The sequence below is a fragment of the Alosa alosa genome, chromosome 3, assembly GCF_017589495.1.
Source record: "Alosa alosa isolate M-15738 ecotype Scorff River chromosome 3, AALO_Geno_1.1, whole genome shotgun sequence".
In the NCBI taxonomy this organism is placed as follows: Eukaryota; Metazoa; Chordata; class Actinopteri; order Clupeiformes; family Clupeidae; genus Alosa; species Alosa alosa.
Genome location: NC_063191.1, coordinates 31019702 through 31047653, shown reverse-complemented (window position 1 = coordinate 31047653; position 27952 = coordinate 31019702). Strand labels below are relative to the sequence as shown.

The following is a 27952-nucleotide window of genomic DNA, read 5'->3' as shown; positions in this document are numbered from 1 at the left end:
AGTCATGTTTCATGATAGCCAATCAGAGCCAGTGTTTTTACACACTTGCCAGCACACGCGCCACACACACACGCAACAGCTAAAGTAGAGATTCGATGAAACAGCAGAGGTCAGGAGCAATCCGATGAAAAGTTGGCATTTTCAAGGTGGAGATATAAGCACTACTTCAAATTCATTGTGGTCAAAGGCAAGAACGTTCATGTAATGTGTACATTATGTCCAGGAGCGAAGACTTTGTCGACATCCGTTTTAAGCAACTCTAATTTAATGAGGCATCTCACACACGCATCTAAAGCTAGTGGCCAAACTCTGAGCAAAGTCCTCCAAGCAGCAAAAGCTAGATCTTTCTGCCTTACAACAAAAACCTATGACAGGCTCAAGTCAACCGTAGGTCTGTCGATGTGCAATATCTTGAATTTCCCCTTGGGGATCAATAAAGTATTTATCTGTCTATCTAATAAATATTGAAAGTTATGTAGCCTACAAACACCTGTCTGTTCTACTAATTTCAACTGGCTTTTCAAAACTGCTCAAAAAATCCAAATTCTTTGACATATAGCAACTTTTTTTTTTTTAACAGTAACGCAAATAGTTACTTTCCCTGTTAACGAGTTACTCTTATCATAGAGTAATTTAGTTACTAACTCAGTTACTTTTTGGAATAAGTAGTGAGTAACTATAGCTAATTACTTTTTTAAAGTAACGTTCCCAACACTGCAGGTAATCGGGTGACCAGATGAGATTGGCTAAAAATTCGGGACGCTTTTTTTGTTTTCTTTTCGCAGGGGGGGTTGTAGGCCTACATAGACTATTATAAAAGATAATGAATTTTCAAACCTGTACCAAAACACATTTTTATTCAAACATCGAGTCTGCCTCAAAATACAACAGAGAAATCATGAACTCAAAATGTCATTGTGGGAAAAAAAAAAACAATTACTGCGTAACAGTGCAAATCAGACCTTTCAGAATAAGGATAATAGCCTAACGCTAATAACAAGCCTTGCCAAATTTATGGGTCATTAAGTAAGAATACAAAATAATTGTTAGATTAAGTAGATTATGTTAAAACGACATCGGACATTAGGCCGAACTTCCGACGTATTTTTTTGCACACATGACGCGACCAATTAATCACTGCTGGCTCTGTCTGCTGCGCTGCCTGCACATTCAATGTCCTCGGCTTCGTGGCTGCTGCAACTTGCGCTCTCTTCATCTAGGCCTATTCTATAAAACAGAAACACTTTGCAGAATGCTTTCATCTCGTCGCTTAAGGCCTTGTCAATCAACGGGTACCTCCCCACCCACTCCTCCCGGTACCTGCATAGACGCTTTCGCTTTTTAGCGGCGTGTTGGGGTTTCCGGTACATCAGCCATGTCAAGGAATGAATGAAAATGAGCTAAAATCAGTGCATATTCGCGCCTAATTATAGAACGTCAAAAAAGAAAAAAAGTAGCTGGGGCTGCATCCAGACACTTACCTGCCGTCGGGGGCTGCATGCAGTCGACTCAACCTCTCTACGGACAGTTTTTAATGTTTATCAGAAAATAACTACTCAGTATTCTGATTGAGTATAATTTTCGGGACAATTAGGGCCGGATTCGGGATTCGGGATAAACGCTTAGATTTCGGGACTCTCCCGAATTGCTCAGGGCGTTTGGTCACCCTAGCAGGTAATGATGCCGTCATTAGCTGCTTCATTTAGCACATTTTCGTTTCTAGATTGGCCTTACACTGCAAATAAAGTGAATCTAACCAAGTGTTATTGCATTGCATGTAAATGCAATGGACTATTATCACTGTTCTTCTTATTATCGTCTTTTATTATTCTTCTTCCGACCAAATTTGACGTTTAATAACACTAAAACCACTGAACCGTTTGACGTCATTCAAACACTCCTACAAAGGTCTTGTAACGGACAATTGTACAGTGTATTTTTTACATTTGTGAACTTTATACTTTTTGAGATATTTACGATAAAAGAGCAATAAATTCCCATTGAGTTAACATTGACCGCCTTGGCGGCAACTTTTAGCATTATGACGTGACCTGCACCTGAAAGCAATCAACAGCTAGTCCGCTGCAATCAATCTTTCCACCGCTGGAGCTGTGAATCTTCTGAACGTTATGGCCTGCCGTGATACTTTACTTGCTCGTAAAACTCTCCTCCAGAGGCACATTTCTCTAACTACAGACAAGGTAAGTGGTCCGATTTTTGGTTTGACTCATTTATGTCGTCAAACATTATGTTATGTAGCATTCTATACTATAGGCTATGTATGAAATGATAGGTCACAAGTAGCCAAACTCGGTAGTTCTAACGTTAGGGGAATAGAAGCTAGTTAACGTTAGCACTTAACCTATCTGTTGATATTTATTATGTAAGGAAAGTTATGAAACCCACCTAATCCACGTTAATAAGTCGTCACTTTAAATTGACCGGTTAGCTATAGGTTTCGATAACGTTAGCTAACGACATTCAAACGTCGCTCCCAGCTAAGCACTGACGTTAACGTTACATTTGCTCACTAACCAGTAGCATTTTAACTAACGTTATACTATCTGGCTCTTGATAACCTGTGGAAAGGGACCTGATGAAAACCTTACTGTTTGAAAACGGACCATATGACCAAAGTATTGTTAAAACACACTACAGAAGTTGAGGTATAACGTTTGTGCTGTCAACATAGCTGCAGAGTATGTTTACTTGGCCTAGGCTACTCATTTCTGCATTATTCTGGCCTATAAATTAAAGCTTCCCAGTTGTTGTAGGCTACATCCTAAAGTAGGCCTACATTGTAATCTGTAGAAAAAATGTGGACAGACCTAGCAAGCTGTAAGATATAGTGTAGTTGTTTATCAAGATGCTTAATATCAGAATGGTCCATCCTTAAGACTCAGTTTATGATTATCAACAGCAACAACACACCCTTTGCCTACAAAGTGTTCTAAGCTGTTTACTTTAAACTGTTTGGCTATCAACTATCCTTAAACAGAAATTAATAAAACACAAAATGTTGCTTTGTTTGCAGTGAAATACTATAGGCTAGTATATTTAACTACCATTACAGATTTATGGTGCAACAACCTCACTTAAATATCTAAGTTGTATTGAACAATTGTACACATTCCATGTTTTTGGTATAACTCTAACTTGTTTGCTTTTGTCTTTTAGGGACCAGACCAGTGTGGCGATGACCGTGTATTACATTACGTGTGTGCCTGTCTGTGTGCACATCCTGCCAACCATACATCGCTGACATTAACACTAACATTAATTCCTAAAAACATATCTGCACATACCTTTGAACTATAGATGTAGATCTGAGATCTACACTGAGACATTCTGAGTATTATATTGTTGCAGGAGGACTATGCCGACAACTATATGAAGCATGCATACATTTGAATCATACCTGTGCTGTGACATCTGTGAAACGTAGCTGTGCTGTTAGACCTCTGTTTTTAGACCTGAGCTGTGCTGTGTGAAAATTAAGATTCTAACCTAAGTTCTGTCTAAAACTGATCATCTGAAGGGCTGAATCTTGTTCTTCAGTCTATATCACCATCAAAAGTGACCTATTTATTACAATTAACTGAGACCTCTAGCTCTTGCTGCCATTTTAGAATTACCACTGATAAATAGATCTGTCTTAGGATAATATGATTGGCATTATCAAGTTCTGTATATATATACACACACACAACTGTGATTTTTTTTTTACTTCAAGCTTACATTGGTTGTTAAGTGTTCATTAGTGTATTCTGAGTATCATTCTGCTGTATTAAAACAAAGAATGTTGATCAATATTGAATTAACAATTTATTTTTACTGACTGTCATATATTCTAAGCCAACATCTAATCAAGTAAGTGTTTTTCAAGAATACGTCTATGTAATCTGAATAATCATACTGTAAGTAATTTAATGTTATACACAACAGCTTTTTTGCATTTACTTGAAATGGTCATTCCCTGGAATTGCATTTTCTAGTTAATCTTATATTAAGATTAAAAAATCTATTTGGTATTGTTTTTAGTATGTAAAGCCTTATCTAGCACTCTCTCAAAAGATCATTTCGACTTAATTTAAGAAGACTTTGACTTATTTTAAGGAGTCTTATCAAGACACATTTAATCAATGTTATTAATATTATATTAAGATCAAACAATCCATTGTGTATTGTTTTTACTTACTGACTTAGCTAGCACTCTCTCAAAAGATTTGACTTTGACTTATTTTAAGGAGTCTTATTAAGACAAATTTACTCAATGCACTGGCAGACAAATTTGTTTGTTTTTAGGACAAATTTACTCAATGCACTGGCAGACAAATTTGTTTGTTTTTAGGACAAATTTACTCAATGCACTGGCAGACAAATTTGTTTGTTTTTAGGACAAATTTACTTAACACACTGGCAGACAAATTTGCTTGTTTAATAGGATGAGACGTCTTAAAAGAAGTCAAACTGTTCTTAAATTAAGTCAAATGATTTTAAGAAAATGCTAGGTAAGTGTCTTTGTACTGAAAACAAGACCAACTAGATTTATTGATCTTGGTATAAGATTAATAACACTTAGTTAGATTTGATCAGATAAGTAGTTTTTGCAGTGTATAGACACTGATCTAATACTCCTAATACTCCGTTGAAAGAAAACAAGCAAATTTGGCTTCCATTGTGTTACCAAATTTGTCTTGATGAGACGTCTTAAAATAAGACTTGAGTCTTATTGCTTGGCGCTAATACAGATAGTTCCGGTCCTTGATTATGATTGACTGGATCGTGTTCGATACCGTTGTATAATCCGGCACAACCCCACACATTGATCGCATTTCATCCTAAATTACTGCACTACCACAACATGATACAAAAGTTAGAGTTGCTGTGTCTATGTTGCTTGGCAACCATTCTGATAGAGGAAATATATTTCTTGGCAGGAGAATGATTATCTATGAATAAATCGTTACATTTCACGTTGCTGTGCCTTTGTTTTATGAAATCGTATGTATTAATATATGTAGTAACCATTTTAGAAAAGCAATAAGCCACTCGAGTCCATAGGTTACACTGATTATAGAACAGCTAAGCAGCTAAGGGGGGTTTTAGGCACGATGCGTTAGCTGTTCTATAATCAGTGTAACCTGCGGCCTCTCAAGGCTTATTGCTTAAATAATTTCTACTTCAGAATGTTCAGAATCCCTGACTCTCAGAATTCTCTTTCTCAGTTGTCATTGTCTTATCTGCTTCTTTAGATGCAGGGCTTGAAGTAGAAGTGAAGGACCCACCCAAAGGCATGATTCCTCCAGGGATACAGATGGTGAAACCAAAACTAGACCCTCAACCAAGCAAGGTTATCATCCAAGTGTTGTCATTTGCAAAAACAATACCAACTAGATTTTTTTTTGATCTTGATATAAGATTAATAACATTTGGTTAGATGTTATTAGATGAGCTGTTTTTGCATGGGACACACAAGTTATATGGTTAATAAATTCATGGTTTGAGCATAATTTCAGAGCAGCTCAAATTACACCCTGTTAGTGTTGGTCAGTGCTAGTTTATTCTGCTTTTTTGTCTGAGTAGTCTGTCTCATCTGTTGCCTTTCTTTGATTCTTTCAGGTCCGCAAATTTGTAGCTAAGGACAGTTCAGGCCTGCGTGTGCGTAGCCACCCATCTCTGCAGAGTGAGCAGATAGGCCTAGTCCATGTCAATGGCACCATCACTTTTATTGATGAGGTAAAGAGCACCAGGTTTTTTTACTTGACATATTCCATACATATTTTTGAATATTCTTTATTTAGAAGCATAATGGTTCTATATTGGGATCTGTGGTTTTAATAACGCTTCTACACCCAGGCCTGATAGAGTTCAGGCTTGAGCTTGGCCATGTACAGTACGATGTCAAGAAAGGCTATTCTCTATATTGTCTTTGAATGTATTTGATAATTTCAGGCACAGATCATTTCCTGTCTATCAGCCCTGTACACCTACAATAATAATGGGACAGTCCCAATAGTTCTTGCATTTTTTCATTATTGCTTTCAAATGTTACTCATTTACATGTTTTCAATATAAAATCCCTCAACAAATATATTTCTGCTTTGTAACTTTCTCAATTAAACTGACACACTGGTGTCCAGAAATTGCTGGTTTGCCTTTCAGCTGTTGCAGTTTAAACTGTCACTGATACATTGCCTGGTTCTTTTGTCACTAACCAGTTCATTTGTGGCACTGCTTGTGAAAAATGCACAGCAGCCCACCTTCACACAGGATGTAGTGGCAAGGACACTGTGAGGTGGTGATATGGTGAATGACACAGCAAGCAGATGTGGATTGTGGTGAAAAGTAGTGCAGATTTATTTACAGTGCGTAATAAAAGAGTGACCTGACAAATAGCAAACAAAAAACTCTCTGAAAAAAGAAAAAAAAACAACAGGTTTTCTATTCAATAGTAAAATTCTCAATGAAATACTCAAACAAGCTGACACATCGAAAATGCTTCTCCAAGCCTCTTCTAAACTCCTCCAGACTCATCCAAACTCCTACTGAAGGCAAAAAAGCCTCCCTTTAAATAAAGCTGGCCAATGTAGCATTAATTGGTAGATACCAAAATGACAGGATATGCATAACCCTGTCATTTCCAGCACATGCACAATCACACATGACAATACATACATGGAAACAATAAATCAACATACATTTGACCATCAATAATAACATTATATATCCATGATAAAATGTTCATAACACTGCAATATTATTTTAACAGCAAGCACATAGCTCATAGCCCACAGACCATCAAGTCATGGTTGCCGGGACTGTGTGTGGTTGAAATTGTTAGAAGCTAGTGTGGGTGTGCATATAAGCGTGTATCCGTATTTGTTCGCGTAGAAGAAACATAGTCAGTTTAAATGTTGTGGGAAGGGTCAGGGGGGGCTACTTTTTCACACTACTAAGCACAATTGAGTCAATGAAACATGGAATCCCTGACCAACATAAATAGAAAACAAACGTTTCATAATCAAGAAATAAACTTGTCTCATCAAAGAACTAGGCATTACAAAGGTAGTAAGGGTGTAGTGGTGTTATTTGGAATTCTAACACTATTGTTTAAATGCTATCTGTTCAAGACATAGTTGTGCCAATCTTGTGAAAGTCGCAGTAAGTGACACATTTCAAAACTGCTTGGACCCCAATGATCACTGTTTACAGAGACTAGTGCAGTGTCCGTTCAAACATGCTATTCCTGTAGAAAACCCGTAGCCGTATTTGAAAATATCACTGCACACAGTTGGATAACACTACGACCAAGTTTACTGACTGATTCCGGACTGCAACACTGTCGTCATCTGTTTAGCTCGCCTCTGGCCCGCCTATATCTGATACAGTGATGTGATTGGTGCAGCTCGGCTCCAAGGGCATGGGTAATGAGCATCATTTCTGATTGCCAGACTGACTTGCTGAGCAAATTCAAATTGTGCTCTCGCGAGAACTCTGGATTTCCAGGGTAGGTCAGAGGCCAAAGGCCTCAGAGAACAGATGTGTTTTAAGGTGTTGTTTGAACACGCCTAGTGAGGGTCCAGTGCGTAAATGGAGGGGTAGCTTGTAGGGGTGGGAGATATTGTCTGCGATAATATTGTGGTTGTTGTTTTAACGATTTGCAAAATGACATTATCAATTATTTAAATTACTTATGGGGGAGGGGGGGAACGCTCAAAATCACACATTGAAACCCCATACATTCTCTACATCCAGGAGGTGTATGCAACAGAAGTGAGAGAAGCCCTTAGAAATTTCAACAAACACCCCTGTGTGGGTGGCCATTGAAAAGAAAGATGTCAAAGACAATTCACTTCCAGCTCTTCTTTTCTCAACACCTGGACTGCCTGTAAAGACAAAAGTGAATAATTCTTAATTGTTTGAAAATATGGCAGCAAATTAAGAACTGCTGCAAGTTGCCTGGGACCTGTATCTATGCTCCAGTGTGTCACAAGGCTAAAAGGCATAGTAGTTTTAAAAGATTTGTACATTGACAAACATTTTGCCTCATTTACTCAGCTAAAAGACAAGTTTTCCCTTCCATCAACACACTTCTTTAGATACCTACAAGTTAGAACTATGTTCGCCAAAACCTGCCTAATTTTAAATTCCTCCCTGAGGAAAGCAGGGTTTATAGTCTTTTGCTTGGCCCACCGGATTCAAAACACTTGATTTCAGATTTTGTCAAAGTATTTTTCTGAACAAGTGAACTATGCCACCTACTCTTTGAAGAAAGCTTGGGAAGACAACACACCTAATTATCGTTATCGTCAAAATCACAAAAAATATTGAAATATTATTTTTTGTCCATATCGCCCACTTCGATCTATTATCGCCATATCCCCTACTATCAATATCTTCTGCATTTCTTATCCAAACAACGTCAAACTTGGCACTGCACTTACTCATGCCCGTAGCGAGAGACCTGGCAAGCTTGATTCCCTATCATATAATGGAAGGTCGCTCCAAAGGTGCATGGAAGACAAATGCTCTTTGACAGGCTGATGACGGGGCTGATTTTTCTTAAAAGATGGAATGGCGGCATTAAGAGAGCAAAGAGGGCGTACCGGCGTATATTGCAAAAAAATAAAATCTAACCAAGTGTTATTAATCTTATATTAAGATCAAAAACTCTATTTGGTATTGTTTTTAGTATGAACAGACTTACCTAGCGCTCTCTCGAAAGATGATTTTGACTTAACCTAAGTGAAAGTGTTCTTAAATTAAGTAGAGATGGACCGATATGGAATTTTAGGGCCGATAATGATAACCGATATTTATTGGTTTGTTGTGGCCGATACCGATACGATAGCCAATAATATTGCTCTTGAAAAAAAATTGTGAATAGTGATTTGGGGACAGCATTTAATAAGCATCAATTACACTGCAAAAAATTAATTCTAACCAAGTGTTATTGATCTTATATTAAGATAAAAAAATCTATTTGGTATTGTTTTTAGTATGAAAAGACTTCTCAAAGCCCTCTCAAAAGATCATTTTGACTTAATTTAAGAAGACTTTAACTTATTTTAAGGAGTCTTATCAAGATAAATTTGCTCAACGCACTGGCAGACAAATCTGCTTGTTTTTAGGACAAATTTGCTTAACGCACTGGCAGACAAATTTGCTTGTTTTCAAGATGAGATGTCTTAAAATAAGTCAAATTTCTTTTAAATTAAGTCAAATGATTTCACAAAAAAAGCTTAGGTAAGTCTCTTTATACTGAAAACAATACCAACTAGTTTTTTTTTATCTTGATATAAGATTAATAACACTTGGTTAGATTTTGTTAGATAAGCAGTTTTTGCAGTGTAATTGCAGTAATTTTCCTACCACCAATGATGGACAGAACTCATAATAGTCATTAATGGTACAGCAGTCAACAAAATAACAGTAGCCTAGCCCTATGTGTGGCTCCTTTAAGTGAACCTGACGTCAGTGAATTGGGAGTGAGTGGCTAGCGACAGTTTGAATCGTTTTCATTTACAGTGGGCATCGCTTTCAAATGGCCACTTCAGTCGCGCATTACGAGGCGTGAAGCTGCGTGAAACTTTAGTACCACTTTCAGCCACTGTATGTCGCTCTGCCACTGTACATTGCTCTGCCTGCCGCCCCTTCTGAAAAAGCTCGATTTACCTCGATTTAGGCTACTTGGGTATGGCTTAAGGCTTGACTACACGGTGGTAACGGAAATCGAAATTTGCTATCTACATTATTGTCAGTGTTGGGTTAACGCAACTACGCAAATCAAAACAGTGGTGTGATAATTGAGCCAGTAGAGAAATAACTGTTCAGAATTAATCTGTAGCCTAGGCTTCTGCGACGTTTTTTAACAGGCTACGCTATAGAGGCTTAGACAACTATGACCCACGTTTTGGTTTCGTAAATTAATTTGCCCTACTTCTTGACTGCAATGTAGTTTTTATTTTTCTGTACAATAAACAAATACATCTGCTTTATGCCGCAGAATTACATTCATTTTTGGAACTTACATAGTCCAATGCATCGTTACACTATGTTAGTATTTCCCAAAACCATAGTAGCAACGAACGTTCGCAACCACTATCGTAAAGTTGTGTAGTTACAACTACACCTCTCGACCTGTGGTAGAATGCTAGTAGAAGCTTAGTTCCAGGGATCTTCATGTCAAAGACGTCACTGACGCCAGTTATTTGTTTGCAAATTAATAATTATAAATATATTTAGGTTTCTAATTGATATTTACACTTCTAACCACCATACATCCATATTTTAAAATGCCCAAGGCAGAAAATACATAAATTAAAAGTCAATTTGCAGCCATGTGTACGTAACTAAAAGTCACACACCTGCAGATAATAATAAGGTGGTGCACACTTTTTGACGAGTCAGCTGAGAATATGTAGCCTTTGATTTTCATGGAGGGGGGTCCTTGTTAGTTTACGCAAGGGGACAGGGGACTGGTAACTGCTGTGCAACGGCGGCTGTCATCTGCCGGGCTTAACGCAATGAGCCACAGAAGTATGTGCAGGTGCCCGTTCACGTGCAACGTCATTAACCACCTTAGTCCAGACTACTGAAGTTTGGAAACTATAATGGTCCAAACTTACCTTACCTATGTAAGTACGACAGTTTTGGGAAACAGTCGTAACTTACATGTTAGTTGAACGATGCATCCTGTTAGTAAAAAGCTAACCTCCGTAGTTGTACGGGAAACGCACCCCAGATCAGCTTGTAGGCCATTAGCAATCTGTTTATTTTATTTTATGAAGCCTACACAGTAGATCACATGCCACATTCTCACCTTCAATAGACAGATGCAATAGCCATTGGTCAAGTATTGAGTATAAAGCAATTAAGATAGTACCCTATACAAAAAGTACTTCATACTCTCACAAAAATTCGTAAAAACGAATAGCATTTTGCAACTTGACAAAACACTGGATTAAATATTGTAGGCACAGGAGAAAACTTGTACATCCATTGGCCCGTGGGGAGATCACATGCCAGTTGCCTCTCCTTTCAGTGCTATGACTCGTTCGGCTGTGAGCTTGTTTCGCCAAAAAAAAACTATATAGGTATCAATGCGTCTTTGTTCATGGGTTTGGCCTCACAGCAGAGGCTTAGACAACTATGACCCACGTTTTGGTTTCGTAATTTGCCCTACTTATTGACTGCAAAATAAATGGTTGGGCTATAGGCCTAGTTTGCAAGAAGGAGACATAAAGCGTGAGCATGCCACACTATTCACAGCTGTGGTGGCGGGGGGTAGGAGGATTAGTGTTAGCGCAGGATTTGTATAAAATTCTTCAACAGAAGGCCTGCCTCGAATGCAGGCTTGCCCAAAAAAAGACCTGTGGTTTGCGCAGCCTTACAGTAAGTAAGTCTTAGTGAGTTGGGAGTCCTCTACACTTCTTTTCAGCTGTCTCAGAGGTGGAAAGTTGCGTTCGTTGGGGGCAGGGCCGGATTAACAATTCATAGACCCTTGGGAACAAATGTCTGATGGCCCCCAGCCAAAGTGAATTGGGCGGTCAGTTAAAGGAGAATTCCGGTGTGATATTGACCTAAAGTGTGTTGAAACATGATACCGAGTGTGAACGTATGTCTCATAGCCCATCTCGGCTTGTCCCCTGCACTCCAAAATAATTCCGTGGAAATGCATGGATTCCAGTTGCTGCTACTGGAAGAAACTGGTATCCATGCATTTCCACAGAATTATTTTTGGAATCTGATCCCTTATCATACCTGTTTATTCTTACTCGTCGCTCGACTTATCGTGACTAAATTCAAGATGGCTGCAAACGCTAAACTTCGTGAAGATACTGTCTGTATAAATCGTCTTGTAAGTAAACTACCAATGCTTTTTCAAAGTTCTCAATGTCTCATTTTAAATGTCAGGGCCCTCGGAAGTCTACCAATGAAGTGTGGAGATGCATTGAGCCTCGTAAATGGTGTAAAACAGTGATTTATTTGCATGGCTAGCCCGATGCGGCACCACCATTGAAAAAAAGCTGTTGGTAGCATCGGCTAACTAGCGCCAGATTTTGGAGTGCAGGGGACAAGCCGAGATGGCCTATGAGACATATGTTCACACTCGGTATCATGTTTCAACACACTTTAGGTCAACATCACACCGGAATTGTCCTTTAATAGGCCTATCGTGAAGATTTAAGGCACAAGCGCATCTGTGAGGCCAAGCCTCACCAAGTAGCCCGTTTGTTTACAACTAACATTACATTTAATTAAACTGCTTATAGGCTATGCCGAAATAGTTTCAACATTTTGAATATCAGTGTCAGGTGAATTAGGAAATGCCTTATGGCTGAAAGCTGCTTGGGATCCCCCCTGTCAAGCAATAACCATACAAAAAAGTTAACAGATGACATGATGCGGCACTGACATAATGCGCAAATAATATAGCCTAGATATTCCAATATATTCGAATACATGTGTTTATTTTTAGAGGGGATATTCAAAAGTCATTTTTGAGCAATTTTGACAGCCCTAGTCCACTGTAGGCTACCAATCGCCTATTAACACCTTCCACCTAACCCCGTGAGTGGGGGTCGCTATAATGCGTGTGAAATAGCACCATTGAGTAGCCTATCTTGAAATAGCCTTAAAATCGTTCGGTGTTGTGTGCCTGCTGGTTTCTCCACCTACTGGTTTCCTTGTGCGTGCATGCGCTGCAGCAGTTGTCAGACATTCACAAACAAGTTGTTTTAGGGCGGTTTGAAGTCGCCATATCGCCATGAGCCGGGCTACATTACAGCCACTTTCGGACAAAAGACATGTAAAAAATATATGTTTTGAAAACTAGCATTAAACTGGATTCGATCCCGCAAAAGCAACACACGCGTGACTCTCTCCATCCTGATTCCCTACTCTTTGAGCAAACTAATATGTTACGTGAATCAATTAACTATTGTAGGCTACCATTAATTAATAACGTAGGCAACACCCAGGTAACATGTTGTCCAGGCTATCTGAAACAAGGGGTTGCCTCTCATCTACAACAACTGGTTACGTTGGGCTGCTACAGTTGTCAGTGCACTGTGCACAGTAGGCCTATGCTACTCTTTGTGGTTGATCAACTAAAAATAAAAGATGTATTTGGTGATGACGTTATTGTAGGCCTAGTAGACCTAAATTCTGAGAAATTAAATGGTAATGAGAAACGATCTACATAGCGCACCAGACCGCTGATGTCTTCAAGGGTTGAATGAAGGGAGTTTGCAAAAATTTGTGTATTTTTCAAGTCAATAAACATTCTTAATTTTCGAATATCTTTGTCAGGGAACATCTGACTTTTAAAAACCATAGGCCTGGTAGTCGCTCAGACAAGGAGTTATAAGATGAAGGCAATACCATTTGTGTCACCTAATGCAGTTAAGTGAATTAGCAAGATACCATCAGAAGGCAACAATCATAAAGCACAGTCTTGCCAGCTCTCTCCTCCCTGCACATAAAGCTGTCTGCGTGTTGTAGGCTAGATTTTTAATGAGTTCTTTCTATTTGCTTTACTTTTGTGAGTTGCGACCACCTAGGCTATGTTATAGACGTTCTATGAGGTACCAGTGTTTAGCTGTGTCACAAAGCAATAAACTTTGTCAGACTACTTTTAAAATGATATTCAGGGCTATATACATTTTAAACATTCGGGAATTCAGGAATTTTCATACGAGAGACACTCTCATTGGTGGTTAGTATATGAAGTAGGGAATTGAAAGTAACATATCCAATCACATAATGAGAGATGCTGAATTTAACATAAACTGCGATGTAAATTTAGCCGCGACTTCAAGCTGGCACACGTGGGTGCTCGATGTTTTCAGTGGGTGCCCGAGAGACGGAGCACCCACGGTATCGGCGCCTATGACAAGCGTATCTCGCAGTTGCATCCATTACAAACAAACGTGCAATGTTAACGTCTGGGATTGGGGAGAGCACTAAATGCTCTTCTGAATAAGCACGAAGTCAAGCCTTTAAATGAAAAACACTCTTTAATAATCAAAGAAATAAACGCTAATGAAGTAAACTTGTGACCATCAAAAATAGTTTATCGCCTGTAACTCCGTGATAACAGGATGTAACAGGAAGGCATTTGGCTGAGCAACGGAGGTTAATATGCTCTATATTTTGTCCAAATGATGTCTGTCTATCATCGTTGCACTCGGAGAAAACCAGAATGTTCTTCTACGGCTGCAAACGGGATTCACTCACCGTTAACCAAATATTTCTTTATTAGGGCAGGGCAGGCATATTTCTGGCTATTAAATTAATTCTAAACCAGTCTGCTAAAGTCTGTAGTGAAGTCTGTGTAGGGTTTTCCAGCTCCATTTCTTTTTACGAGACACCCTGCTCACTTGAGACCTGCCGGTTGTTGCAGCGTCGTTGCCGCGTCACTGGAAAAATACAAATTAAAGTCGTGTGATGCCGCATGATCCCGCGCGCGGACCACGAGGGAAGCTGGCCAAGTCGAAGCACTGCCCACTGTAGGAGTAAACACTCATAAACTGAATAAAGCTGCAACGCCCCAATGGTTTTATTAACTTATAATGATGACCTGTCTGGAACTGAAGCAGGAATGGTTAGCATATTTTCTTGGTAATATTACAAAGCCCAAGCTAACGAAATGCAAATATATTACTAAAATTCAACTTAGAACTAGGCCTACTTATGTACTTGTCCCACCGAAGACTTTGTTTATTTGTTTCCTCGACTAGCACGGTGAAGTGCAAACACACCAGCATAAGATGGCTCTAGATAGGGCTGGGCTCCGCTCTGCTAAGGTTAAAGAGGCGGATCATTCACGAGAGGATTTTGGGATGCACAAATTCAACGCAGATCCACATATCTTGTTAGAATATTGAAATATATTCATACCGCTGACATTACATTGAGGAAGACGTGTAGCCAGATGGGCCTTACATATGCCTAGTCCGGAAATTAGGGCTTTAAAAAAATATCGCCACAAATTATCGGCCGGAATTCTGTTATCGGACCGATAATAATATTTTCATTTTTTTTACTTATCGGCCAATAATATATCGGCCGCCGATATATCGTGCATCCCTAATTTTATCAAGATTTATCAAGATAAATTTACTCAACGCTATGGGCTAATAAGCTTGGTTAAATAGTGTGGTGCAAGTCCATTTAATGGCCTTTAAAGTTAAAAGGAGAACCTTAAAATCAACCCAGACTTTTACTGGTAGCCAGCATTAAGATATTGGTGTTATATGATTACATTTCTTAGTTTTGGCAAGATAAATAGCTATCATTTCATGTAGTTTTAACTCGATCAATTAACAGTTTCCCGTTATATAAAAGTAAATAGAAAAGGCAGTCATGTGACTCCAGAAGTACCCCTTTTCTATTTTTTTTGGTTAAAGAAAACTCCAAAGTAAATTATATTTATTTTTGTTAGTGGTCAAAATTGAATTGTGGTCAAAATTACATTGTTTGTACTGGGAGTGAAATCACTGCATGCATACAGTGAACCCAAAAAGGTAACAATGAATGTACTCACACAACAAATGTAGCTCCTTTGTTTGTTTAAAGCGCACAGTCACAAACCAATTGTGTCACTTCTCAGAAATCTTGGGTAAGGATTGTGCTGGTCTTCTGGCAGTCACAGGAGCATAAGGCACTGTTATGTTGCTCATTTCTTTTAGATCCACAATGATGATGGTGTGTGGCTCAGGCTGAATGAAGAGACAGTAAAGAAGTATGTTCCCAACATGAATGGGTACTCTGAAGCTTGGTGCCTGTCTTTTAACCAGCATTTGGGCCGGAGTCTTCTTGTGTCTGTGAACGTAAGTAAAAGCCTGTCCTCAAAGATGGCACATAGCTCCATGTGTTGTACATGTTGGAAAGGGATAACTTCTCGCTGTGTTTTAATGGTGCAGAGTTTTTTAGAATGTTGGGCTATTTGTGCTTCTTTCAGTATAATGTCTGTCAGTAATGATAGAGATGTTAAAGGGAAGCTGTGCACTGCAAAAAAAATATATTTTGTAAAATTTAACCAAGACAGATTATGATTTAAGATATTGGGGCGAAGCACAGGCGAAGCACTACTACTTGGGCACAGAGATGTCACGCAACACATGAGTGCCTTGTCTCTCTCGCCACAGCACGGACAATCCCTGTGCCTAAGTAGCTGTGCTTCGCCCCAATATAGTCCCAAGTCAATACCTGCCTGGGAAATCGCCTCGTCTTAATCTGCATTGCCATTTGTACTCATTGTGAATACGCAGGCCACAAGTAATCACAACATGCTAACATGCTAAGCTAAGCTAGTAGGGGCGTTGATGTTGATGTTCCAAAACAAGTAGCATAGCGAAATACAATTTCTGTTGTGTTTTATTTGGCATTTTGTAAAATCCTATTGATTTCTGTTGGAAGACTCATTGCGCGTTGATATTACTGCGCCACCGTCTATGCTTCAGGCTCAAATATTGAGCGGAAGTTTATATGCGGTTGTGAGGTGTCCACAATAGCAAATAACACGGCTGGAAATCATACATTGCGCCGATATATTTGATTTTAATAATCAACGAACACCACTAACCACTCAGTGAGTTGCACAGTTTTGAAAACGAACGTTAACCAACGGTGTCCATTGTAGTTCATCCAAAACAAACCAGAGAAGGGACTCAAAGGGCTAAATACCAAAATTATCCTGTAATATAAGATTATAACACTTGGTAAGTTGTTATCATTTTTTGCAGTGTAGACATTCCACACCCGTTATCCAGACATGAATGAAGACATTTGAAAACAAAACTCACAGCCATAGGTTATTTTGAGAATGATGACTTTCTCTTCTGCATCGCCCTAACCGTTAAAACGAGGCATATGACGAGGTATTGCAACAGTGTTTACAGAGATACTGTAAGGTAAGCTGCAAAGATTAATATAGTATAAGTATAGACCCTTTCATCAATAAAAACAAAAATAATGCTTGAACGTTCTATTTGGGCCCCAATCTACTTCCTCTGCATTAAGATAACATATGGAATGTTAAAAAGGAAGTCTTGTGGGGCCAACTATGATGCTGATAATGGAACTCTTGAAAGGGTCCATATATACTCTTTTGATCCTGTGAGGGAAATTTGGTCTCTGCATTTATCCCAGTCCGTGAATTAGTGAAACACACTCTGCACACAGTGAACACACAGTGAGGTGAAGCACACACTAATCCCAGCGCAGTGAGCTGCTTACAACAACAGCGGCACTCGGGGAGCAGTAAGGGGTAAGGTGCCTTGCTCAAGGGCACTTCAGCCGTGCCTACTGGTCGGGGTTCGAACCGGCAACCAGTAGGCCACGGCTGCCCCCCGATATGCAGACTGTTGCGATTGACTGACACACGCGCACACACATTGTCAAAATCATACGCCGGACGCTTTAGGCAAGCAAATTTATCTGCCAATGGATTAAAAATATATATCTTAAAATGTAAGACTTAAGACAATTTGACAATACTAACTAGATTTTGAATCTTAATATAAGATTATAACACTTGGTAAGAAATCACTTTTTGCAGTGTGGGTCACTATCTGCGGGGGCCAGGAGTCCGGGCAAGGGGACAGCAACAGGCGATGGTAGGGCAGTCATAGGTATGGTACTTCAGGTGCGATGAGACACAAGGATGGCTGATGACTGGTAATGGTTTACCTCACAAGTGAGGTAAGGGGGAAGAAAGAGAGATATAGAGTGGGTTAGTATTACTATTAAGAAAGATGTGAACAGTATTAAGAAAGGTGTGAAGGGTAGCTTCTTTAGTATGCGTCATTGAAAGTTTGCACATTCTTTTAAAACGCACATCTTTTTCTCTCTCTCATTCTCGGAGGTAGCCTCCCGAGAATTTGCTCTGCTGCCGGCTTGTGCCTCCACATCCCCCAAAATGCTTGATTGCATTGCATTTTCCACATATTTCTAGCTACATTTTCATGTACCCCATCAGCATTTTTGTTCAGTGAATCTTGTGTAAATTGCTTTACAATTACCGTCAGGCCCTTCACTCCTTCGCCCGTCTTCAACATTCCCAGTAGAATCCTCAATCTTTTTGGCCTCTATGTGTCCAGTTACATAGTCTCTTGGTCTTGGATTTTGTGAAATACATTTCTAAATAAGTCTTAGTCTTTATAGTCGTTATAGTCTTGTGTGACTTATAGTCCGGAAAATATGGTACCCTTTTGTATTTTATTGTCTGAAAAGCTCTGTATTTTTCATTATTATTGTCTTAGTCTTATTTCATTAGTATTTTTTTGTCTGACTTTTTTGTGATTTTTTTGTGATGTCTTGCCACAAAACCAATTGCCCTGTGAGGACAAATAATTGAAAATTAAAATTGAACAAATCATTATCAAGAGCCTGCCATCTTGCATACCAGTCTCTTGTAATTCTCTGAAATCATATTCATCCCCAACATTTTTTGCACTTTAGACAGATTGCAGATTGAACTTGCAGCTCCTTTCCTGGAAAAGGAACTAACCCTGTGCACTTTGGTGTTTCAGGAGACCAGAATGCACGCGGATGAATTTGTTAAGGAGGCCAGTGGCCATCCCTGCCTGGAGGCCACAATTCAAGAGCAGAACGGGGTGGGCCTGGGTGGTGGACCTGGCTTTTATAAGGTAGTGAAGACGGGACCCTCAGGTCACAACATCAGAAGCTGCCCAAACCTTAGGGGTATCCCCATTGGAATGTTAGTTCTGGGGAACAAAGTCAAGGCGGTAGGCGAGGTATGGACTCCAAAAAACAAAATATATTATTGTGGCTGCAAAATAAGAACTATATTCTTCACTAAACTGCTTTTTTTCATTTCCTTGACCTTCTTGATGTTTCTGAAGTCACTGTAGTATCACTCTCTCTCAATTTCCTCTCTTGGGAAAAGAAAAGTAATCATGTAATTTTCACTGAAAAGCCTCACTTCACTTGTCTATCAAGAGTCCTGGCTTATGCAGCTTATACTCCCAGCAGTGACTTGGGTGAATGGATTTCTTTAATTTTACCTGATGCATGGCATCTATGATATGTATTGCAGCTACAGTGACATCTTGCTAATTCTAAGCTATTGATCTAAATCGGATCCCAAAATCTCTCCATCTTAACACACATTTTGTGTTCCCCAGACTGGCTCAATTATGTCACAATGGTGTATATGTTTCTTGGGATGTGATGGGTCATGCTGTCTCTGATGTCCTCTTGTCACTCAATCACAATCAAATGGATGTTTCACCAGTGTCTTTCTAGAATAGCCATTTCAAAGTTGATAGAACACAATAACCATTTGTGTCAATACTGTTTTACTGAGTTGCCGTTGTAATTGTTTTGTTGTTGAGTCTTTATGATGAGTGATGTGTTAAACTATGGCAGACTTTCTCATTTCCTATTCTTGCAATGACATCACAATTCTGATGTTTCATTAGACAAAGTAATTTGTGTGGTTAGAATTTTGAAAGTAGATTTCAGATAGTCGTGTACTGTTATGGGCACCATTATGTAGGAATGTGCTTGTGTTTGTGTGTGTGTGTGTTAGATTGTGGGGTCGAAAAAATGCTGTTGTCTGTGTGGCAGGTGGTGAACCCTGAGGGCACATGGGTCCAGCTTGATAAGAACAGCGTTGTAGAGTTTTGTGAGAATGATGAAGGGGAAGCATGGTCGCTTGCTCAGGACAGAGGAGGCAATCAATATCTACGTAATGAAGAAGGTAAGACCCATCAGAATGGCATTTCTCATCAAGGACGTAGTCCATGTTAGCTGGACTAATTATCCTTTGCTTTATCTCAGCAGAGCTGCTTGACCATGGAACACATACAGCTCCACCTAGTCCCTTCTCAGTCCAGACTTTTAATAGATCTACAGGATATAGTGGGGCTCAGGGTTTCGACTATGGCATCTCCAGCAACAAAGGTGAGAGAAACAGGTTATTTTCAGGACACTCTCTGGTCCTAATCTGGTCGTAGTTGAGTCATCTTAAGGCCATCTTCTGCTTGAGAGCAGTAATAATGAGTATTAATCACAGGATTAAAGAATATCAAGAATCTGAACAAATTTAAAATAACTAGTCCTAATATGAATGAGAGTACAAATCAGTACACAAACAAGCTGAAGTGATGCAAGGTGATGTTCATAATATGATTACATTGACAATATCCAATTAATTTGGCAACATTTAATTAATTTGAATTCAGTTTTATTTAATTGTAGAATTCATGAAACGGAGGGGTCTTGCTTCATCCTTGCACAATGTGTCTTTCAAAATTATATTGTTACTGGCTTCAATAATAAATAAACAGCTCGCCACACAAATAGAACCTGCACAGCAACTTATTCCTTTCTGAATTTCACTTTAAATGAAGTTGCGATAAGTGAACGAACTACACGGAGTGATAAAAGACTTAAATCAGAAGCACAAAACCCATTGCCATTGGCAGTTGTCATTATACAGAATCATCAAACCTCCGAACGTCTGGGATTATTAATAAATAATCCATAGAGGGCATACATGAAGAAAATGGTCACTCATGAGCATTGAATATAGTGCTCTTACAATATAAGGTTAAGAGAAGCTGTGAATGAGAGAGCTTGGCCAGTGATCACTGCACTGCTGTAAAAGCAAATGTTTGTTTTTTTTGCTGATTTTTAACCAAGAATGGAACTTCAAATGGTTTTTACCATTTTCTACAGAGTTAGATACATATTCCTTGATCCTTAAAATCCTTCAAAGTTTGTAATTTTAGGGGAAAAAAATCAAGGCCTTCTTAAATAGACATAGATAGACGTGGATAACAGAGACTAATGTTGAGAAGTGGTGATGCATTCAAGCGCCTCTGTCCGCTTAATTTTTGTTGGTGAGCTCTGTGTCTACATTTGAGTTATTTCTCCTAATGAAATACCGAGAGATTTCAATCATTTTAAGTCTCTTGGGTCAATTGCACAAAACAAGTTTTTCCCTTAAGCATGTCCGATAAAGGAACACACTAACTTTTTTGAAAATGATCTGTTATCAACCCCAGTCAGACAAGAGGATGCATACCCTTCTCTTCTCTCAGCATAACTCAGTGTGACACCGTTAGCCTAGCTTAGTACAATTCACTGGAAGTGGGTTACACAAGTTAGCCTATAGCCAGAAGGGAACTGTAGGCTAACTGTTGTTAACCCACTTCCACTTTCTTCTCAGGTAAGGAATTTACTTAAGGGTGTTGCACAGATTCCCTCAAATGGTATCCTCAGTGAAGGAAAAACATTAAGGGATTTACTGCATTGAAAGAGGCATTACTGCAATTAAATTCTATATTTTCCATTGATATTGTTTGTATGCTAGTTTGCCCCTGCTTTTCCACAGATATTACGGAAATGTTGGAAATCTGTGCATTACTTTGCCAAGTACGGGTGAATTCTGTTACCACGAAGTAACCACACAGTAACACTATGGGCTATATCTTGCACTTTAGCGCAATTGACTTCGTGCGGGATCATGACTGTTGCGCTCGACGCAAATCTAAAATGGGGTGGTCTGAAGTAGCTACATTAATCATGGGTGTGTTTTGGGTGTAACGTGCAATAAACCAATCAGAGCGTCATCTCACATTCCCTTTAACAACAGGCACACTTGTTCCATAGCGGATTGTTATTATGATGGCAGAATTGCCAGGCACAGCCAGGAACGGTTCACAGCGCTATAGTCAGTTGGAAACGGTTTGCTATTGATTTTTCCTCTTGACAAAATGTAATACAGAAATGTCACTTTCCGATGTTTTGGGATCACTCTCACTGAATCACGAGGTTATGAATGCATGGTGATATTTTTGCAATGTAATCTACCTCACTATAGAGTATAGACAATGCAGATCTGTCAGATAAGCTCTCCTCTCCCGTGCTGCTGCTGGGGCATTTGGGTTAAATGGCATTGGCATGCAGTTCATCACGTCTCATTAAGTCCTCTAATATTTCCTAATTTATGTCATCAACACATCCATGATTCGTGGAAATGTGTACGCTAGATTTATACCTATTTTTTCACATCGGACACCACACTGATTTCCCTCGTGTAGCAATATTTGTCCTTGTAATTATGTATGGTTTGGAGAAATGGGAACTGCGTCGTATAGATGAGAGGAGCAAAGTGCATTGCGCAACACAGGCGCCCAAGCAAGCGCTCCTGCAGGTGTAAGCTACGGCTGTACCTTACCATCAGGCAACAGAAACAGTTTCTAAGTTGACCTTTCCAACTCTGCACAGTATCCCATTAACTGCATGACAATAGGCTATTTACAATATTTTATGTAAAGTAGAGTTTGTAAACACGTTATCATCAACTTAATGCACGCACAACTTTTGTTTGAGCAGGAGAGAGAATAACAATGAATGGACGCAGCAACTACATAAATTGTAGCCAAGGCTACTTGCTGCTTTCTTTTACTGTCTATGGTTGCTGGTTAACAGCACATAATAAGCTTATTTAAGCGAATTCACAAACTCAAGACTTCAAGGCCTTGAGAATAAAGCAAAGTTTGGAGTTATTTCAGATGGGCTACAACAAGGTAGGCAAAATTGTGGTGCTTGTCAAAACCTTAGCGCAGCTGGAATAATGCTTATAGGCTGATGTTAAAGCCGCCATAATAATGTTTAAAGCCATACACAACGGTAAATTGGAACAAAACTAAAGGTAACTTTAGCCTTTATAGGGATGTATAAAGTTGTCCAAATTAATATAGGTCGTAATTAGGCGTAGATGTACTATATAGGCTACTAAATTTTTAGTTGACCAACGCACAAACAAAACCGGGAAATGGACAAATATTATCAAGGCTTTGAATGTTTTCATCTGTGCACAGGGTGTCTGTAGATCGGTGTGCATAGCATTTATTTCTGCAGGCCTGTGGCCATGCATGCGCCCTAAAATAGCATCTGAATTTGCGCCCCTGACTTCAGTCTGTGGCGGAATTGTTTTCTGAAACTGCAAAATATCAACAGGGACCGTTTGCACCGAACACGCTCCCTCTTTTCACTGAAACGCCCCGGCATTATGTACCTGGAGGGAAAATTCCAATATGCGCTGACTGCAAAATAGGAAAGACAAATGTGCGAGTATACAAAGTCAATTGCGCTGGTGTGCACAATAGAGCCCTATAAGGCATGTTGTTCATGTTGCAATAATTATTTGGAGCAATTTAACTATGAACCATAAAACGAGTGTTTAGATTGGATACGTGCAGCAAACTAGTAACTCTCTTACTCTTACATTGACTTCCATTGTATTAAAAGAGCACCACATGTGGTGCAAAGTGGTTCTTCTGATCCAGTACAAATTCAGTGGATTTATAGACAATATTTTAAAAAAAATCTTATCTCAATAAAGAAACTCAGCAACAAGAACAAATTTTGGACAGATGATCCTCACATACAAGTTCAAGTTCAAGTTTATTATCATGTACTCATAAATAAGCATTTATCGGCATTGCAATTCCTTGTGCTCAAGTGTCCATTCAACTTCAAGAGTAAAATAAAAAAAACATACAAAAAACTAAGTGCCATCTTCTAAGTGCATCCTGATGACTTACTGGTAGAAACTATCCCTGTATCTGCTGGTACGGGTCCTTATGCTCTTGTATCGTCTGCCAGAAGGCAGGAGGGTGAAAAGACAGTGGCTGGGATGACTGGGGTCAGAAACTATACGCTTGACCTTTCTTCTGCAGCGCTGGCTGTAGAGGTCCTGGATGGATGGTAACTCAGTCCTTGTAATGGGCAGCCTTGTAGTGGCCTACTGGTTAGCGCTTCGGACTTGTAACCGGAGGGTTGCCGGTTCGAACCCCGACCAGTAGGCACGGCTGAAGTGCCCTTAAGCAAGGCACCTATCCCCTCACTGCTCCCTGAGCGCCACTGTTGTTGCAGGCAGCTCAATGCGCCAGGATTAGTGTGTGCTTCACCTCACTGTGTGTTCACTGTGTGCTGAGTGTGTTTCACTAATTCACGGATTGGGATAAATGCAGAGACCAAATTTCCCTCACAGGATCAAAAGAGTATACTTATACTTAATGTGCTGTGCTGATCTGACAACTCTTTGTAGCGATTTTCGATTCTGGGCAGTGCTGTTTCGATTCTGGGCCATGTTGTTATGCCACCAGTCAGAATTGTACAGCGGTAAAAGTTGGTCAATATTTTGTAGTCCATGCCAAATTTTCGCAGACAGCGCAGAAAGAAAAGCTGCTGTCTTTGTGACCACACCAATATGGTGTGTCCAGCTCAGATCCTCACTGATGTTTAAACCCAGGAATCTGAAGCTTTTGACTTTCTCCACAGCTGCACTCCCGATGTGAATGGGTGCGTGTTCTTCTCCCTGCAGCCGTCTGTAATCGACTATCATCTCCTTGGTTTTTGTTACATTGAGCAGCAAACTGTTATCCTGACACAAAGATGTCATTGTTGCCACCTCTGCTCTGTAGGCCATTCTTGATGCAGCCAATTATGGTGGTGTCATCAGCAAACTTGATGATGGTGTTGGAGCGGTCAGTGGCTGCACAATCACGTGAACAGTGAGTACAACCAGTGCTGAGTGTTAGACTGGAGGAGGTGATGTTACCTAGCCGTACTGCCTGTGGCCTGCCTGTTAGGAAGTTTAGTATCCAACTGCACATGGAGGGACTGATGTCCAGGTCTTGCAGGTTCATGATGAGCCTATATGGTCCTATGGTGTTGACGGTGTTGATTCGATAAAGAGCATCCGTACGTACATGTTGTTCTGATCCAAGTGAGAGAGAGCAGTATTCAGGGCCAAAGCTACAGCAGACCTGTTAGACCTATAAGCAAACTGGAGTGGGTCTAATGCAGTAGACAGACAGGATGTAATGTGGTCTTAGACTAACCTCTCAAAGCACTTCATCACAACAGAGGTCAGAGCGACAGGTCACAGGTCAGCGACAGCTCCACTGCAAGACAGACAGAGGTCGCATCTGCTCTGTGGCTCTTTCCTTTGTCATTGGTCAGTGATGGTCCTTAGCCCACTCCACATATGCCTGGTGTTAGATCCTGTGTAACAAGACACTTTTTCTCTGTCTCTTGGCCAATTTAATGGATTTGCTTAGTTCATTACGGGCTATTTTGTACTCACTAGGGTTACCACAATGATGTCCAGGCTTCGAGTGCTGAAGAGACCTCTCCATTCATCCATGGTTTCTGATTAGGGAAAAGTTTGTACAGTCACTTGCGGTACAACGTCCTCTATGCATTTGCAAATGTAGTCTGATACAATTTCAGTGTAATCATTGATGTTATCCGCGGCAGCCCGAAACATTTCCCAGTCTGTTGTTTGGAAACAGTCACACAGTGTAGCATCTGAATGATCTGTCCAGCGCTGTACTGAGCGAATCACAGGCGGTTCCCGTTTCAGCTTCTGTCTATAGGCTGGCATTAGGAGGACAGAGGATTGATCCGATTTGCCGAAAGCTGGGCGGGCTTTATAGGCATGACTGTACGGCGTGTAGGCGTGATCCAGGATGTTTTCAAATCGAGATGGAAAGTCAATGCTGATGGTACTTCGGTAAGACTTTCTTGAGGTTGGCTTTGCTGAAGTCACCAGCTACAATGAAAGTAGCCTCCGGATGCAAAGTTTCCTGCCGATCAATGATTTCATATAGATCGTCCAACGCCCATTTGGTGTTAGCTTGCGGTGGAATGTAAACGGCGACAAAAATATCCTCCCTGGATGGATAAAAGGGCCTGCACTTGACCATTAGATGTTCGTCTTGACCCCGACGATGATGTTTGCACATCCACACACCACAGCTTGTTGATTAGGATGTACACACCACCTCCTCTGTTCTTCCCCCGAGTCAGTAGTTCTGTCCTGTCGATGAATGGAGAGGCCCTCGGGTGGGATGGCAGAGTCTGATATTGAGGGGTCCAGCCATGTCTCAGTAAAGACAAATTAATTGCAGTTCTCAATTTCCCGCTGAAACACCAGCCTGGCTCTGAATTCATCCAGTTTGTTATTGAGTGACTGTACGCTGTACGTTGACTGTACGTAGCAAGGAGACTGCTAGGAAGCGGAGGACGGTGCTGTCGTTTTCTTAATTTCACCAAGACCCTGGCTCATCTCCCTCTTTTCCTCCGGCGGCGTCTTTTCCCAGGTAACCAAGGTAAACAGCCAGGTAAACAACTTTGGTAACCATCCGAGTGAAAGTCCCAAGAAGTGTTTGCAGATGTCAGATTAAGTCATATCCATTAGCGCCTGTCTGTCATACGTGACTAGCGCTTGACATGTTGCTAATACATGTGAGAATAACACTAGAAATATGAAAAAGCGCAAAGTTGAGGAGGACACTGAGCGACGGAAGCCATATCTCCGGCGCCAACATCATAATCACAGTGGGTACAGAATGATATATGGTAAACATTTTAAAAATCCTGCTAACTGTCCACGTGGTGAAATGAGAAGATGAAAACAGGCTTTTTGAAAATCAAGCCCAATTTTTTAAAAAAATGCTCTGACAATATGATAATGATAACAACCAAAGTTAATGCATGGACATGACCTCCCATTGCGCCTTGCACAAATGCAGCCCCAAAACAAAGCCAAGCCTTTTTTGCCATGTTTCACAGCAGTTATTTCTTTGAAAGCTGAACCTTTTCACCTGTGAACACAGAGCTGATGTGATATGCGAAAAAGCTTGTTTGTCTAATCAGTCCAAAGAACATTATCCCAGAAACAGTATGGCTTTTCAGTATGCCTTTTAGCAAATTCTTTAGGTTTTTCTTTCAACAATGGAGTCCTCCTGGGTTTTTAACTGTTGTTCAAATAGTGATGGATGGTGCCATCAGACACTGATGTACCTTGACCTTGGTGTTCAGCTTGTACCTTTTTAGAAGTTTTCCTTGGCTCTTTGTTGCCAATTGTACTATCTTTCTGTTCAGTCTGGGGGTAGATTTTCCATGTAGTCAGTGTAGTCTGTAGTAGTCCTGTAGCTGTTGTTACACTGTACTCAAGCTGCTTGGTTGTATAGTCTTAACCTTTAACATACTCTTATATTTTTTTCTTTATGATGACGTCAGGCAAGGTTTGATACCAAACCCCCAGTGATGCCAAACATGAGAACAACATTTATCCAGCCTGAATGACTGATTACAAGGTTGAAGATCTGTGATGCTAACTAAGGTTGCACAGGTTAAATAGTCATTTTTAAATCACTAGAACCTAATGGTTTATAATCTTTTTGTAGGGGTGTCAACAAAATAAACAAGAAATGACGTTTGACATTTTTGCTTGCTTCAGTTTGATATACCAAAGGCATGCAGGTATACATGAGTCAATTGCTTTTAATTTCATCGTGTTTCAGGAGGAATGATGCCTATTGAGGATATTTACCTCAAATCATCACTGAACATATTTTAACCAGTAATTGTGTGCCATATTCTGTAATATGAAGAGGGCTACTACAACTAGTACTGCACTGGGCTTTTTCAGTTCATGTTGAATGCCTCACATTAGCTCCAAGTGTGACTTCAGTCAGCATGGTGTTATTGTGCTCCTCTCAGATTACATGCAGTATGCAATGTTGTTCATTTAACATTCCCATACCAGAGTCCTACGGATTATTTGTACACTTTGCCATTTGGTATTTGCAGTTGCACTGGATAGAGTGGAAACTGTCAGTCTCTCTGGAATTTTGCAGTCAACTACTTTCAAACAGGCAGTTTGTTGGTAGTTTTGTTGTCAAGCCACAAAAGATTCAGAACCCCATCACCCTCACCCCTTGCCCTTGCATACAGTCCATGTTATGTATCCACTGACTCACACAAATACCTACCATCTTTCCCTTCTTTCTGTGCAGCTGTTAAGCATTTGCACATAGAGGAGAGGAACAGACTGGTGTCTGTGTGCTGTGCTTTCCATAGGAGGATGGTGAAGGAAAAAGCTCCAGTATTC

At 40.0% G+C, this 27952-nt stretch overlaps 1 protein-coding gene across 16 annotated transcripts in view; it reads left to right on the top strand.

Moving 5' to 3' along the window:
* The window catches only part of mycbp2 (MYC binding protein 2), a 283844-nt gene that overhangs the window by 145103 nt on the left and 110789 nt on the right, over positions 1-27952 (top strand). For 10 of the 16 annotated variants that reach the window (XM_048239179.1, XM_048239178.1, XM_048239193.1 and 7 more), the window contains 6 exons: positions 5256-5353; positions 5623-5739; positions 15699-15839; positions 18543-18767; positions 19603-19735; positions 19816-19938. In XM_048239179.1, the coding sequence (XP_048095136.1) occupies positions 5256-5353; positions 5623-5739; positions 15699-15839; positions 18543-18767; positions 19603-19735; positions 19816-19938 (837 nt within the window). The remainder of the gene's footprint in view (positions 1-5255; positions 5354-5622; positions 5740-15698; positions 15840-18542; positions 18768-19602; positions 19736-19815; positions 19939-27952) is intronic. The other 6 variants (XM_048239181.1, XM_048239192.1, XM_048239190.1 and 3 more) reach the window with 1 other exon arrangement.